The 15,946-nt window shown below is 38.5% G+C and overlaps 1 protein-coding gene across 1 annotated transcript; it reads right to left on the bottom strand.

The window, feature by feature from the left end:
- Positions 1 to 11,079: 11,079 nt before the first annotated feature.
- On the bottom strand, positions 11,080 to 15,494 carry srek1ip1 (SREK1-interacting protein 1). Its single transcript, XM_046050679.1, has 5 exons — positions 15,344 to 15,494; positions 14,661 to 14,708; positions 14,182 to 14,340; positions 12,655 to 12,730; positions 11,080 to 12,341 (listed from the first exon to the last, which is right to left on the bottom strand). The coding sequence occupies exons 1-5, from the start codon at positions 15,354 to 15,356 to the stop codon at positions 12,104 to 12,106; spliced, it is 534 nt and encodes a 177-aa protein (XP_045906635.1). The 5' UTR covers positions 15,357 to 15,494; the 3' UTR covers positions 11,080 to 12,103.
- Positions 15,495 to 15,946: the final 452 nt, after the last annotated feature.

Below are 15,946 nucleotides of genomic sequence, written 5' to 3'. Positions count from 1 at the left end.
TGGTCCCGTTTGATGTCTCTTTCAAACAAAGGGACAGAAACCCCCCACAGAACAGAACAAAGGCACACAACACTTTCCATATAAATGCGGAGTGGAAAGAACACTAAAACCAGAGTAAGAGTGAGCAGATGTGCCCAGCACAGAGATGACACCATGTCGTTCGTCTTTGAAAAAACCATATGTTGTCTGATGTTGGGGACATGTAAAACGGCTATCGTCATTCATGGAGCAGAGAGGAAAGGCTATGTGGTGCTGAAGCTGTTGGGTGGGTTGTAATTTGTTTTCTGCCTGTGCGTTGACAGCAGTGCCACTCCTGCCACCTTCTGGACCTCAGTGAGATGGATGGATTGGGTCAGAAAAGGAGAAAGAAAAAAACAGAAGTCAACAGCAACAAGTTCTCATCTAAAAGGTATGTATAAATTACTATAAAGCCTGACTGAATTTGTTCACAAACTTGGCTTTCAAAATGAAAGGGGAATGCAGAGGAATGAAACAACCACTGACATATGGAAGATTTTATTGGACTTAATATTTGTAACCCACAGAAAATCCACAAATGTGTACTATGATGAACAAATATGTCACTATCTACAAATATGTATTTTTACCTTTGTAATGTACATTCATATCCACAAAAATACAGAGTGACTTCTACACACAAAATAGTTTTAGCACATTTGCAGATTGCTTTCTGTCAATTTGTGGGTCATGTTACATTTGTAACTTCCTTTTTACACATTTGTGGAATTTTGTCTAATGTGTACTGCGGAGATCTGTAAAAGAAAATATACACAAATATCTCACTACCCAAAACATGTATTTTTACATTTGTGTTGTGTAAAATCATATCGACAAAAATACAGTGCAATTAGCAAATATGTACAATTTACTCTGCACACACATTTTAATTTCACATACAGAGTGTTATTTACAAATTTGTGAATCTATTTTTACACACAACAGTTTTTGCACATTTGCAGATAATTTCCTGTCAATTTGCAGGTCATGTTAAATTTGTGACTTCCTTTTTACGCATTTGTGGAATTTTGTCCACTCTGTACCACAGAGATCTGTAAATGGGAGAGCAGTGTATTAGCTACACCAGCAGGTGGCGGTAGTGACATTACCTCTCATGAGTTGTAAGAATATCCATTGCAGTACCCCCAATCAGGACTGACATAGGTAGCCAGCAAGAGAGACTGCATGCAATGGATGTTGTTCACCTGCACAACAGGTGTGATTGGACTGGGATGATGTTCTATGGCATTTAGAGTTGAAAGTTTTCATACTAGAAGGGCTGAATGGAATGAGAAAAAATACTAAAAATATACAATAAAGTCACCCAGGTTTGTTTTAGACAAATTAATTTCATCAATGGCAGGTAAAGTCCATTTGGAGAAGCTCAGACTGCTGGAGTCACATGTTATTTGTGCCAATAGTAATAGCAAAAACCTTTGGAAAATATACACAGTGCTGGCAAACTGAGTAACAACCAAGTAGGAAGCCAATGCAGAAGTGCCTTAAACTTGCATTGTTTCTAATGACCAGCAGGGCAACTCCACTGTTGTAAAAAAGTGTGATTGCATTAGTAAATGACAAAATGACCCTACTTCTTGCTTAATTTATCATCTCAGTGAACACTTTCCTAATGATTTTATGGTCTCAAACAATAGTCTTTTTCAATACAGCATGATGTTCATCTTGTAAATAATGGTCCAATTTGGTCCAAGAACATTGACCCTTTCACAGTGTCTTCAATGCCAATGTCAATGTCTTCAATGTCAATGTCTTCAGTGTTCAGTTATACTCAAAGACACTTTAAGGAGTCTGCTTTTAATTTTAAGCCTGTTTTTCTCTAGCCAGATTAGCATCACAGTTAATATCACAATGTGAACAATGGGTGTACGGTGCTAACCAAGCTAGCTAGTCATTGCTAGCTGATAACTTAGTATGATGAATGAAATGTACATTCACCAGCAAGCTGAGTTTAGAGGTTATAAAATTCATGCCTATGTCACCTGTCACTCCTCCCCAGCTAAACCCTTTCATCCAAATATGGTCACTTCTGGTTCCAAACAAACAAGATTGTAACTGCCAATGTGCCAGTCTTGAGGCTTTAAAATGATAGTCTATGGTGACTACGTCTACTTCTTTTATGCAGTCTAACAACTGACTTTGCTCTGATGAGGTAGAATGTGACATTGTGTTACTTCTAATTAATGCCCCCCCTGCATTATTTTAAATGTTTTACATTGATGATACCCAAGTACATATAATTCTTTTAGAAAAAAGATGGTATCATTTTGAGTGTTCAAACACAATGCAATAAGCGCACGGAAGTGTACACAGAAGCTAGCTGCAGAGAAGCGCGAGTGAAGATAAATCAAGTTGTAAATCACTTCCCCGTTCTTTAGCAGCTCTCCGTTGGCCAGCGGATTGTCATTACACCGCTCGCCAGGTCCTCTCCAAACAGCGCTCTGAAGCCACTGGTGACGTTTGGACTATCTCACCGCTAATAGGCTTTCGCAACAGAAAAAGTTGAAAAATTTTTACTCGAACCAGCGAATATCGTGACTAACGCCTCTTTCATGCCGCCCGGAGCGAATTCACGTCTTTGCATTGATTTTGTTTGTAATCAAGCCGGCCAAAACGCTCGATTCGCTTTCAGTGTGAACACACCTTAAGGTTACGTTCAGACTGCAGGCCAAAGTGACCCAAATCCGATTCTTTTGCTCATATGTGACCCAGATCTGATCTTTTTATGACCGTGTGAACAGGCCAAGTCACATGGAATCTGATCTTTTCCAGTTTGGATTTGGGCCACTTTCATATGTGATCCAAATCCGATACAGATCGGATCTTTTTAAATGCAGCCTGAGTATGGACACTCAGGTCGGACTTGATGCGACTTTGACGTCACTCTATAACAGCTGTAACTTGCTGTAGATGGAGATGGTGAACGAAAAAACTCCACAAAAGCATTAAACATGTGGCTGTCCTTCTTCTCTACCTTGCTATCATCTGCTTACAGATTCCCTTTCTTACACCTGAAATCCACCAGACCACGAACTCTCTTCTGAGCTATGTGAGTGCTACTTGTCCATGCGACATGGTGGAGAGAGAGAGAGACAGAGACAGAGAGAGAGAGAGAGAGTGGGAGTGAGTTGTGGGGCAGATGCATACAGCGCCATATACCGAAATGAAAAGGGCAGAGAGTTGTGAACACTTGTCATAATTTGGGAGAAACGTGACCCGTGAGAGGACAATGAAAAATAAAAAATTGGGAGGGTTAGCACTAATGAGAGTTAACCTCTGTTGCTCTGTTTACTTCTGAACGACAGCGTGCTGTGTGTGACGTTGTGTTATTCTTCTGCGCATGCGGGTCCCTTTCAGGCCGCGGACAATTCACGCTGAAGTCTGAAGCAATAATGTGAACTGTCAAACAAAAAAATCAGATCTGGGGGAAAAAAAAATTGGAATTGAGCATTAAGGCCTGCAGTCTGAACGTAGCCTAAAAGGCAGTTCAAGCAGAGGCGGTTCTAGACCAATTTTATTGAGGGGGCCCGGCTGGGGCCAGTTGTTTTGTCAGTCCGGGACAAAAGAGACAAAGACAATGTTCAAGCTTTCAAAATGTCTTATGTATAATGAAATGCTTTAGTATGTTTCAGTAACTTACAGTTATTTGTTTAAGTAACAGGATCTTTTCAGTAACTTAGTTATAGTTTTATTGAATTACATTATACAAAAAAAACCATTCCTGTTAACTTTAGCTCAAGTTACAGTGCATTCTTTGATGCAACACTTCTTTGTAAGGCTTAATGAACAGTATAAGCTCTAGTGTGCTAGACATTCTCTAGATCCTAGTTTGTATTTTGTATCCCACTATAACTTTTGCTAGGAAACAGCAAACATCTCCATATTCACCCCTGTTATTATTCATGATGTGAAATATACCCCAAACAAGACACTTGATAGTAGGCCATCATCTGTGCATTATAAAGGGGGGATACGTTTTATGGCAGGTTGAAAATACAGTCTGAAATAATTTGTATCCCACTATAACTTTTGCTAGGAAAATAGAAACATCTCCATATTCACCCCTGTTATTAGTCATGATGTGAAGTATACACAAAATAAAATACTTGATGGTAGGCCATCGTCTGTGCATTATGGAGGGGGATACATATTTTGCACTGCATGTCCAGCCTGGTAGGTCATCACTTTTTGTGTATGAAAAGTGATGTTTAAATGCAATGCATTATTAAATTGTTAAGATAATAATTTACTCTTTAAGGAGGGGGACTCAACAATTTCCAGCAATATCCAAAAGCTATCCATGCAATGGAAACATGAGGCGAGCAATGTGTTAAACTGATTACAGTAATGTTGATTTTACAGTATCAGTAGCGTAGATATTTGTAGAAGCAGCTTACTTAAAAAATGTGACAGCCTGTCTATATCTAGCTTGCAAATAGTAACATGGATGACTAAGCGATCAACTATGTGGTCAGTTATAACATCGTTAGACTATCGCAAAATAACTGTTTGCTTTAAATTTATTCATTGAGCTGACGCTTTTATCCAAAGCGACTTACAATTGCTTGAGGTCGCACACCTCTGGAGCAACTACAGGTGAAGTGTCTTGCTCAGGGACACAATGGTGGATGTCTCACAGTGGGAACTGAACCCAGGTCTCCCACACCAAAGGCAAGCATCTTATCTATGCGCCATCACCACCCCACCACTACAAGGGAAATTGAAACTGCTCATTTTGTTTAGACATTCTCAATTCAGTGCAATAAATAATACGAAGTTCAATAACACGTAATGTTAACGTTAGCCTATAAAAGCGTTCTTATAATCCGTGTGCTAGCTTGCTTAGCAAAAACCTTGTTGAGAAAACAATACTAAAACGATAGATGAAACAATCCACGTTATATTTTTCATTTACTTTTGTGAAGTCGAAAGTCCGCCTTCACCATTTAATGCACGCGCACACCCGCGGCAGGGGGAATACTTTCTATCAGAGATAACTACCTTGGCACGAACATGTGGCGGTGTAACATCCCAAAGGATCCGAGTAGTTTAGACACATTTGTTCCGCCTCTCGCATTGGCGCCATATCGTCGCATGGAAGATATATTAATATGATTATTGTAGACTTTTCGTTCAGAGGGAGACCATGGGGGGGTCCAAGATCTGTGTTACAGGGGCACTGGCCCCTTTTGACTCCCCCGCAAAACCGCCACAGCCCAGAGGAAAAATCTTTTGCTCAGAATAGTCTTTTCTTTAACTCTTGAGAAAACACTAAGATCTCAATAGTATATCTTTTTGAGATCCCTCCAAACTGAATTGTTGCTCCTAAAACCCCTTAGGAGAAAAGGATGAGATGAAGAGAGATTGAGGTTTTGAGACTTAGGTAAGACAAATGGATAGTGAGCTTGATTTTATTACATTACTGTCTATGCTTGGAGAACTGTGCTGGAGGGTTGCCCTGTGCTGGATTTAAAACCTGCTCCTGCTGTTAAAAGGGCTGTTAAAGGTCTGTTAAAAACACAACAGACAAATCAACAGTGAAGAACTGATTGTCTTTAAATAGAGTACAATTTTCCTTTACTTAAAAGAGGAGAAATACTATTTCCACAATTAAAGTCCTCAAAATTCTACTCAAGTAAAAGGTATAAAAGTATTCTATAGTGAATGTACTTAAGTATCAAAAGTAAAAGTGCTTATTCTGTATGACAGGTACATGTTGTATCTCAGTTCTTGCGTGCATTCGGTCCTTAATGAATTAATCTCTAAACATCATGTAAAAGTATTAGGTGTTCCAGTTATTCTGAATTTATTTCTGTTATTTGAAAGTGCATTATTTTCAATGTTAAAATGTATTTTATTTTTCTCAGTAACTTATAACAGATAATTAACAATAAATACATATAGCTTAGAGCTTTTTTCTGATCCACATTCTGGAGACTGAAATTACACTTATTTAAGATCAGTTAGAGATTTGAGAAGTGGGAGAAAAGGCCTTTGGTCTCACCTTGGTATTAAAAGCAGCTTATTTGTGTCTAGGAGAAAAGAAGGAAACAACTATGAGTTCTAATCATTTTACTTTCCAATGGGAGAGTTCAAGATTTACTCTTGTTCGCCCTCTTGCACTGTCACTCTCTTTTTTCTTCTTACCTGTTCTCTCTTCCTCTTCTGTATCGCAAAGCACTTCTTGCATGTGATCACTCGACCCACGTCTAACCCAAGTTAGAACAGGTGTTTAGGTGCAGAGTGGGAATGGAAAAGGCACCATTCTCCCTGTTACAAGTCAGTGTACCATCAAAATGATTTTAAAGCTGTTTTTAAGATAAAATTGCTACATAATGTTGCTTTAAATTGTACACCAAGCTGTTTCAAAACATTCCAAATACCATGTCCTTCAGCTTTATCCCCTGTGGATTTTTAAAGCATCATAGACATAAAGATTATTTACAACACCTCATGTTCTAATTAAGATTACATTAGTAACAAATTAATACAATTTGTCTAGTTTTATGTCCTCTCTGACCTCAAATGGTTCTACTTTACAAGTGGCTAAAACTACATTATACACTACTTCCTCCAGCTATATATATAAAAAATGGGTCTTACAGTAAAGCAGATTGCCAATCTCATCAAGACTAATCTGGAAAATGGTGGTTAAACAAAATGATTTAGAAATTATACAGTAAGTAGAAAAGCATCAGAAGGTTGATTTACAGGATCAAGGCCTACACATCCAGGGTTCTGACTGACCCATATTCCAGAGCCAGGAAACTTGTCCTCACCACCACCACCTCCACAAGCATCCCAGTCCAACACAGGTTAGCCGTAGAGGGCCTACTGATCGTGATCCAATGCGACCCTGTGCTAATTCCCTGGTGAAAGCCACCCAGTCAGTCCAGCGATGCCTCAAAACCTCAAGGTTTATATGAACAAGCTCCACTCTGAATGGGAACCCAGGAACTAGGCCGGTAATAACAGACCTCAGGAAAAAAGCTTTTGACCAAAGAGAGAGCGGTGAACAGAGACTCACCCCGTTCGCCCCCTCGTTTTCTTTCCCTGCAGGTTTTGGGAGAATGTCGAACACGCTTCCTGTAAAGCTATGTAGTATTTATTACAGCCTGCGTTTTTGATGGCTGGGGTCATGTAGCCTGCTGTCTATTTATCCTAGAGGTCATTTACTACATTAGGCCTGGTTTCGGGGCCAAGAGAGGAGGGAAGAACGAAATCTAAGATGCAGGAACTAAATTGGTAGCAAATGTATAGCCTCCAACTTGCCCCTTTGCCCTAATGCGTTTCTCAAGTGCTCTGCTCACCGTGCTCCAAGATGCGGGGACGGCTTGCCTCTGAAATAATATTTCAACAGTGGTTACAGACGCAAAACCGGCGCCATCTCTCAGCTTGGGTTGTTCCCACCAAAGTGCAGCATAAGGGATTTTCATTTTATTTCTGGGAAGATGTTATGCTTTGCTGTGTAGTGGTGGTGACCTTAAGGTTAAGAGAAGCAGGCTCATGTCTAGGAGATTGCAGGTATGAACTCTTAGGCTGATAAAACAGAACAAGTTATGCTCTATCTTCCTTTAACAGCTATACAACTGAGGTGCCTTTGAGCCAAGCATTTAACTGTATCTCCAGTGTAGCTGTGCACTGGCTTCAGTAGGAGACTGTGGTTGGACTGGGCCGCTCCCAGGTTGGATGAATGTAACTGTGTGAATGTGAAGCAGGGCGTTGCTGGAAAAAAGAGCATGTGTGCTCAAATCCCCAAGAAAGGTTAAAAACAGACATCAGTGCAGAGGCTAGCAGGCCGCCCACACAAGCCTGAAACTGAGCTACTAAAGTTATATAAACAAATTGGAAAACACACCTTATGTTAATGAGAGATCATTTACCCCTGTGGTATAGTCATTCTTGTCAGCCATTTTACCAAAATGATTTCTACTACGTTTGAGATCAATGCCTCAAAGATGTTTACGTGGAGGCTGAATCGCTGTTCTTCTGCAGCTAAACTCTCTAAAAGATGACATTGACCATCACATTTTCATTTAAATGGCTCACTGGAGTTCCATTTGCTTTGAGCCCAACAGGCTCAATAAAAGCCAATGAGCTGATGAAAACAGGAAAACCTAGTTGTTGTCTTATACAAACAGCATATGGTTTGCTTAGCGTGGCTGCACATGGCAGCACTCCTTCGACTTCATTTGCTCCTCGGTAGCAAGTTGTCCTCTTACCATCTGGGTAATTATGAAGTTTCCCGCTCTCCAAGTTTCTTTTGTCAACACTTTACTATAGCCTTGATTGTTGTATAGCCTTAATTGTTGTAGTGTATTAAAATAAGGCATATAATACTGTTATTTCTGAAAAAAAGAATGAATTTGTTTTCAATTAAGTGATAATGATCTTTTTTATTTTAAACTTGATGAAATAGTACTCAATAATGATTGTAATTTTATTTAAGAAATATCTTTGGTGCTTAGTACTTCTTACTGTGGATTTCTCGCTGATCACACTTGTAAAACATTACATTTGAGGAGTAGTTTGACACTTTCGTGTATGTTCATGGAATATGAAGCTATTGGACTATTTCTTTGCAGTACAGGAACAGTGATTTCCAAGACTGCAGGAAGTCCTTTCACCTGGCCAAGAAATAGTCCAGCACACGACTCCTAGTATAAGCACAACTTTGGGTTTTTACACTTTGGGTTTTGTACGAATTAAACAAATAAGGTATAACATGTTAGTGAGCTTTAGATGTGTTGTTACCTTCGAACGCTGCCAGACTAGCTGGGTCCCCCTAGTTCGAGTCTTTATGCTAAGCTAAACTAACTATCTCCTGGCTGTAGCTTCATATTTAGTGTAAAATATGGGAATGGTATTGGTCTTCTCATCTAAGATCCATATTGTTGAACTATTGTTTTAAAGAGGTTTGTCTGTAGATTAATTCTTTTTTTTTCTTCATCTATGGCATGGGCAAGTGTTTTGGTACCTATTGAGATTTTCTCCAAACAAACAATATCCCGTAAAGATCAGAAATTATCAGACACTATGTGACACTATGTGGGAGCAAATCAGAGTCACCTCACACAGGAATCAGACATTCCCAATCCACCAAATTCTTATTGATTACTTGACAGTCTCTACTAGCTGTCAGAAGAGGCTGATTTTTTATTGTTGACAAATCTGATTAATCTGCCCTCTGCACCTCATGATAAAGATAAAAGAGCAGAATGTGTCTTGTCATAATGCCGGGCTCCGATCAGCAGTCGAGCATGTAGCTGTCAGATGTTTAAAAAGATATCCCCTTCCCCAAGGCAAAGTGAAATTAATGGCGCTATTATAAACATCTGTCAGACAGCCCAGATCGAACAAAACACAAGAGCTCCCAAAGATCCTTGGTTTGTAAAGGTCTCTGGCTCTTTTTGCAGTTTCATGTTTTGGCGGGGAGTGATATGCAGGTAGTGTGATGGAAGCAATCATCACAGTAAATTGATGATTCATATGGGTTGCTACACCTGCCTGTGGGCCACCATGGTGCCTCAACCCAGAGTACCTGCCAAGGCAGTAAGCAGCATGGTCGACCAGAGGAGGTGGTCTGGCCCCGATGTCCTGGCAGTTTGTCCTGCCTGATTCACCCTGAGCCGCTTTGCCTCTGACACTCTGATAACCTAGCAGAGCTTTGTATCATTCTCTCCTAAAGGTTGTGACAGGAAAGTTTGCGTACTGTTCTGAATGTAATCATTTATGTTTGAGGGTGTTCTTGGCATGTTTATGCATGTGACTGTGTGTATATTTATTTATGTGCCTGTATGTAAATGTGGATTGGATCTCCTTGTGAGGACATGATATACGTGACTACCTGTGTTTATTAAATCCCCCTCCCCTCTCCCCCCGAACACTTAATGTAGCAATTGAGATTGATAGATTGATGTTTGACACAGGTGGCTCTGCCATACAGGAGACGAGCCAAACAGTGTTGTTACTCTGCAACTTTTGTCTATTCATGACTATTTGGCAAATCAAACAAGTGTCAGGAAGTTTTGCAACACTCCGATATTTCACGGTCTGTCTGTTTGCCTGTCTCCATTGCACATTATTGCACATAATCAGTAAAGATGATGGCAGTAACTTCAATGGATTCAGCTCAGTTTCTGAATGTTCACACCATGACCACAAGGTGGAGCAAAGATAGATACTGTAGGTCTAGACATAGGGTTGTCATCTATTATTATTGGTTTGGCATATCATTTGACTTTTAGATTACATAGTTAAAAGCAAAGTTAGACTTGCTTTAATATTCTGTTTTTATTCCCCCTCATTTATGCCTGTGTATTTTCTATATCCTTTTTTGTCAGTTCTTGAAGATTTATATTAAATATGTAAATAATGTTTTCAAAAAGGAGGCTTTTCCATTTTACCTGCTGACAGCCTGCTCAGATTAGTAGTCCAGTGTCAAACCCATGATCTACACAGACACAACAGCAACATTTTACTGGTTTGTACAAGAAACTGAACCGGCTTGTCACTGTACCTCAGATCTCAGGAGTTGTAAACCATGACTATTAATGATAAATATTAGAAATTTACATAATATTCTTCTATAAAATACATGGCATGTGCCATTGATTAACACTATTAATGTTGTTTGACCATAATACTGAAAAGTTTCTTTTGGATAAATGCACAACACTTTTGAGTTCCTACAGATCGTGTTACACTTGTTGCATACAGAATACATGTATTGTGCTGCATAGTAGGTGGCGTTTATTTGCCTTGGGCACATTACATTATACATTTTGTTGTAATCCATCATTTAAAGATTTTTGATGTCATTGTCCTTCATCTTAGTAAGATTTCAGACATGTTTTTGCCCATTCCAGGTACTTTGCTGCCCTCTTCAGGATATAACAATTATGTCACCATGCAAGATGTCAGCAGGTCTCTCTGGCATCATACCATGATCACGTTAAGTTTTATGACTATGTTACTACCATGTCACACTTTGTATTGATGTAACTATGAATTATTTGAATACCTAAACTGAGACAGTTTCAGTAGTTTGATACAAATATATCTTTATTACAACAAAAAGAACATGTCAGGGGGATGACCAGAAAAAGTTACTGTGCACAGGGAATAAACAAAGCTGTATATACAGAGGCTCAGTTCCCAAAATGAACACATAAATGCTTTGGAATTAACTCTCGTTTTCAACAAGGTGTGTGTGGTTAATCATAATAATCATAATCAAATCCATTATTTTTTCAACAATCCCATTACTAGGAAACAGTGTCTTACCAGGAACTTCCAGGAGTTTCATTGTACCTAAAGCCGTCCCTGCAAAAAGTACAGTATAAACATTTAAGCACATTACATAATGAAAGAAGACCAAACCTCTAGTTTGTCTACCGATATTAGACATTAGTTCAACTTCTGCCGAAATGCCAGCGCTGATTAAGAAATGAGCTGACTGTTAATATTATTATCCTCATTAATACTGTCCAATACATCAACCACAAGTATTTCTAGTCATTGTAACCGCCAACCGCAATTATTCCCAGTCCACCAAAAATTTCAGGGAGTCAAATCATGTGTATACACATTTGACCTTTTAAAATGTAAGAATGTTGGGTACAATCCCAAAAGCATTGAAGCAGCCAAGTATATAAAATACAAACAAAGAAAACAAAAACAGCACCTGAAAACATTCACAGCAAAAATATCAAGGCTCTTCCCCCTGAATTTATAAAATATTTCTTGATTGGACTTCCATACAGTGATGTTAAGAAATATGTATGTCAAGAGAATGTACCATGTGTCACTTAAGATCCCTCCGTACAAAACAAACAGTGTCAAATGTAAAATGACAGTGGAAGGAGAATGGAATGGTATATCTGAACATCTCCCCTGGCTTTGCACATGTTTTCCAAAATGCTTTAGAGAACCGCAAACAGATTTGTTATCTGCAATGAACAAATTAACATTCAAACCCATGTCTCAGTAATGGACACTTGTTGGTGGACAAGATGAGGTTTCTTATTTATACAATGCCTGCAAATAATAAATATGTTCAGTTGTCTCAGTCACTGTCTGAAGATTCACTGGAGCTGGAAGAAGAAGATGAGGATTTGTGTTTCCTCTTCTTTTCTTTCTTCTTGTGATTCTTCCCCTGTTCCCTTTTGTTCTTTTTGCTTTTCTTCTTGTGGCTTTTCAGTTTCTTTTTCTTCCTCCTCTTCTCTTCGTCAGACGAGGAGCAGGACCTGCTGCGTTTCTTTTTCTTCTTCCCGGTCTTCTCATCACTCGATGACGATGCAGACCTATGGAGTAAAGCAGCAAAAACACATCACTGAAGGGACACAAACCTGTAAGATGTAAGCAAACCAATATCTGATTTCAAAAAAAGTAGAGAACTGCACAGAAATTCATGTATTCATGCAGTAAAAGAATCACTGACTTATCAGTACATGTCCGATAGATACAGTATGTTTACATACATTGTATATATTTACACATCTTTTTGTTTCTGTTGTCAGAAGAATAGTATTAAAAAAAAAAAAAAAAAAACATGATCTTCAGGGACAGTGTGGAAAAAAGAACAGAAAAATTCCAAGGTAAGAAAATAAAAGTTACCTCTTTCTTGACATTCTGTCTCTGCTCTTCTTCTGTTTGTGTCTCTTTTTTCTGTCATCGTCGTCATCATGGGAACCTGCGCAGGATTGTAGACAGAACAATCAAGCCACTTTTTACTGGAAAAGTAGCTGCTCGTAATTTGAAAACAGCAAGTAACACAATGAGACAATATTGGGTTCACAAGACGAGATTTTAAGACTTTAAGAAATCTTTAACGCTGAATTATATGAAGATTTTGAGCATTAAACAGTTAATTTCCTGCATTTCCTGGGTGATTTTTTGCACCCATTTCTGCATTAATTATTGGTGAAAATGTTTTTATTTACATAAAGGGAAACTTTCAAAAAATTAAAAAATATAAAATATAATAATATGTATAAAAATATACAAAACAGAATATAATGCAGTAAGGCTCTCAGGCATTCTGTAATACTTACAGATATATTTGATATATATAGATTAATTTTTGTCATGCAATATCGTCCCTGCTGAGCCAACACATGCGGCTTTCTTCCCTCCTCTTTTGTTTGGGAAAATAACCTTTAAGTGTGCATGTGGCACCTTTTCACCTCAATGGTAAATTCATTCATTTTAATTCAGTTATAAACAGCTTGCAGTCCCAAACAGAGCAAGTTTGTGCTTCAGTTTTTAGATGTTTATTAAGCAAAACTACCAGTTATGTTTCCACTCGGTCACACTCTGGTTGCGACTCTCAGCGTGAGATGTGGGTTCACTTGATTACTACCACAGTGTACACCGATGTTGCATCAGCTGGGTGGAGATGATTCGTGAAGTGAGACTACATCCATACTACTACGTTTTTGTCTTAGTTTTAGTCCTCGTTATCAGCTCATATATTTGTTTTTCACTGTGTGGGAATACTGATGTGTGGCATGACAGCCTGTGAAAGGTGTCAACAGCATGTGTCTCTTGAGACACTTTCTCTTAACGAGAAACTCCATCATGTTTTAAACCTCATCAAACCCCTAATATATAATGTTAGCAACATTGAGACTTCATCAACTTGAACTTCGTGGGCTCATCTATATGCAATCGACAAAATCCACCTGATGAGTTCCAAAGGTGGCAGAATTAATCTTGGCTTTTCTCATATTTTCCCAAATGAAAGTCTTGTGTTATCTAGTTCTGCCCAAAGGTTAAAAAATAAATAAATAAAAATAAAAAAAGGGATTAAGAGCACAATAGAAACTGTATCATGTAACAGCAGTAACTACAGAAACCCAGAGTCATCAGCATTCTTTCCACCTCTCTTTCGGTACAAAGCATCACAGTCGAATGCAGGCAATCATTTTTGTGTTTGTGGTGTGTATTAGCATCAAATTACATTACTTCTGACGTAGAGTTGTCTTATTCTCACAATATCTTATTGCCACATGAATGTAAAACTGCTTAGTGAATTTGTAAATTAGTTCTTCCAAGACTATTTTAGAAGGACATCTCTTTCCTATTTTAATTACTTACTTACTCCCTTTTTGTATGATGAGGGAAGCATAGTTTTTTTTTTACCTCTGCGATGCTGGCCACTTCGCCCCAGCTTGTCAATGCGCTGAACTGCAGGAACATCCTCTTCACTCTCCTCACTGCTGGTGCTGCTTACATCCAGAACAATGTCTTTCTGGGGGTCAACTCTGACAAAGTTTCGGCACTCAAAGGTCAAGTGGCCCGCTGGAAAATGAATGTCCAAGAGAGAATGGATGAACAACTAAGGCAGGACAATTTTAATGTTTACTTTATTTTTTTAATTATAACTAACCCTTCCCGTGGCTATGAGGGAATATGAATCTGTGTACTACTGTAAATATTGCTCCACTTCTTCATTTTTCTATTCACTATTACCACAAACAGTTGGTCTGATAGTAAGAGCTGCATAAGTTGTTCCTCTCTGAAGTTTACAACAGACTAACAAGCCCACCTTTACCAAGGGACTAATAGTAACACAAAAAAATGAACTTGCTATGAAAGTTGTGGGTCATAGATTTACTTACGATATCCACATTTCTTGCACCCAGCTCTGATGTTGTCCTTATTGGGACCTGTGAGATAATGGCTTTTGGAATGAGTAATTAGGTTGTTTGTGCACACATGGATGTCCAATAACAAAATCATTACAATAATATTAATTAGATATATAATTGCATTTAAAGTGACTGATTCTTTGTGTTAGAGTTTACTTTAATTAAAATTAAAGCATACAAAACATGTCTGGAGTTTTGCTAAAATACTTCTTTGCTGAAGCCGACAACAAAATAAACCTTTCCTCTATGAGTAGGTTAATGTTAACAAACGTCAGGTAAGTTATATTTCTTTCTGTGGCACATAACGTTAAACATTCAGTTATGTTAACTTACTGCGTATGAGTTGCTGCGTAGCGTTAGCGACATTAACTTAACTTACAACACTACAGATGTAGACATTCGTGACGAAATATGTGCAATACAGTCTATTTAAGATGTGAAACTTCTCGTGTCTGGTGGAAGACACCGTTTAAAGGCACCATCGATTGTCAAAATGTTGTTTGACGGTCCTTTCACAGTTAACGTTAGCCTTATGGTAGCACGACTTTGTTAAACCACACCGTCACTCTGACTGCCATCACATGTTCCAGTGTAAACTACAGCCATATATTTGGCAATGTAAACATATATATAAACCCAAATCTACCACATACCTGGGTCTGCCATTGAATTATCCAGGATAAAGCCGGAAAAGTACAAAACTAAATAGTTTTTAGCACGCGAATTAACCTGTCTCCACTCAAAATACCGCCGACCGGAAACATTTGTTCTAGAAACTACTGGGGTCCATCTTCTTCTTTTGTTCTTCGCCCCAAATCACTGGCGCATTACCGCCACCATCTGGACGGATGGAGTTTAGCGCAGTAGATTGCATTTGTTCCTTCAACAACAGCTTTCCAAATACATTTTAGTCCAGCAAGAATTGACATGTTCAATCATCAGTATTTAGATCAAACAAACTAAACCTGAAACCCACAGTTTTAAATCTCTGTGAGAAATCCCTGTTCTGTGTTTGTAAGTCATGCAATTGAAAATATAGGCCAAAAAGCTACCATGATGCAGAATTTAGGACGAGTACAGTTGAAGAGGCAACATTCTGCATTCACTCTCAAGTTTTTACTTGTATGAATTATGAATTTTATTATCTGAATAACTCATGTATTACCTGTTGGCGTGTTTTCAATGTTCATACGTTTATTTATGGGTATTACAGTTTTTCTCGATTGCTTAGACACATTTCTTGAAATTTTGCCTCT

Source organism: Micropterus dolomieu, linkage group LG05 (genome assembly GCF_021292245.1).
Source record: "Micropterus dolomieu isolate WLL.071019.BEF.003 ecotype Adirondacks linkage group LG05, ASM2129224v1, whole genome shotgun sequence".
In the NCBI taxonomy this organism is placed as follows: Eukaryota; Metazoa; Chordata; class Actinopteri; order Centrarchiformes; family Centrarchidae; genus Micropterus; species Micropterus dolomieu.
This window is presented reverse-complemented; position numbering and strand designations above follow the sequence as displayed.